The sequence below is a fragment of the Buceros rhinoceros genome, unplaced genomic scaffold (genome assembly GCF_000710305.1).
Source record: "Buceros rhinoceros silvestris isolate BGI_N320 unplaced genomic scaffold, ASM71030v1 scaffold5949, whole genome shotgun sequence".
Lineage (NCBI taxonomy): Eukaryota > Metazoa > Chordata > Aves > Bucerotiformes > Bucerotidae > Buceros > Buceros rhinoceros.
This window is the reverse complement of record NW_010430830.1, coordinates 2,680-3,191: the sequence shown is the minus strand read 5'-3', so window position 1 is coordinate 3,191 and position 512 is coordinate 2,680. Positions and strand designations below refer to the sequence as shown.

The 512-nt window shown below is 62.3% G+C and overlaps 1 protein-coding gene across 1 annotated transcript in view; it reads left to right on the top strand.

The window, feature by feature from the left end:
• F9 (coagulation factor IX) overlaps positions 1 to 512 on the top strand; it is a 16,052-nt gene that overhangs the window by 15,101 nt on the left and 439 nt on the right. The window contains exon 8 of the mRNA XM_010143158.1: positions 286 to 511. Coding sequence (XP_010141460.1) covers positions 286 to 511 — 226 coding nt within the window. The remainder of the gene's footprint in view (positions 1 to 285; position 512) is intronic.

Here is a 512-nt window from a genome sequence, read left to right as displayed (position 1 = left end):
ACCCTGGGCACTTGATCAGCCAGTGCATGCCTGGTGTCACATCTGGGGGTCCAGGTCCTGCAGCTGTGGGGACTGAGGAGGTGCTGCTGTGGGGCAGCCTCCAGCACTGTTTGACAAGGAGCAAGCAGCCCTGCTGGCACGAGGCTCGGAGCAGCCCGAGGGCTGGGGTGTGCAGTGCTCACCCCTTTGCAACCACCCGGCTGGGCGGGTGTCGCTTTGGGATGGCATCGTCCGGGCATGGCCGCTGGTCTGGCCGTGGAGCTTAAGCCACACTTGTCTCTGCAGGCGAATACAACACCAACGAGAACGACAACACAGAGCAGCGGCGTAAAGTGGTGAAGATCCTTCACCACCCCACATACAACGCCACGATCAACAAGCACCACAACGACATCGCTCTCCTGAAGCTGGACCAGCCACTCAGCTTCAACAGCTACGTCACCCCCATCTGCCTGGCCAGCCGGGAGTTCACCAACGCCCTGCTGAAGCACGGGCTGGGGACGGTGAGCGGC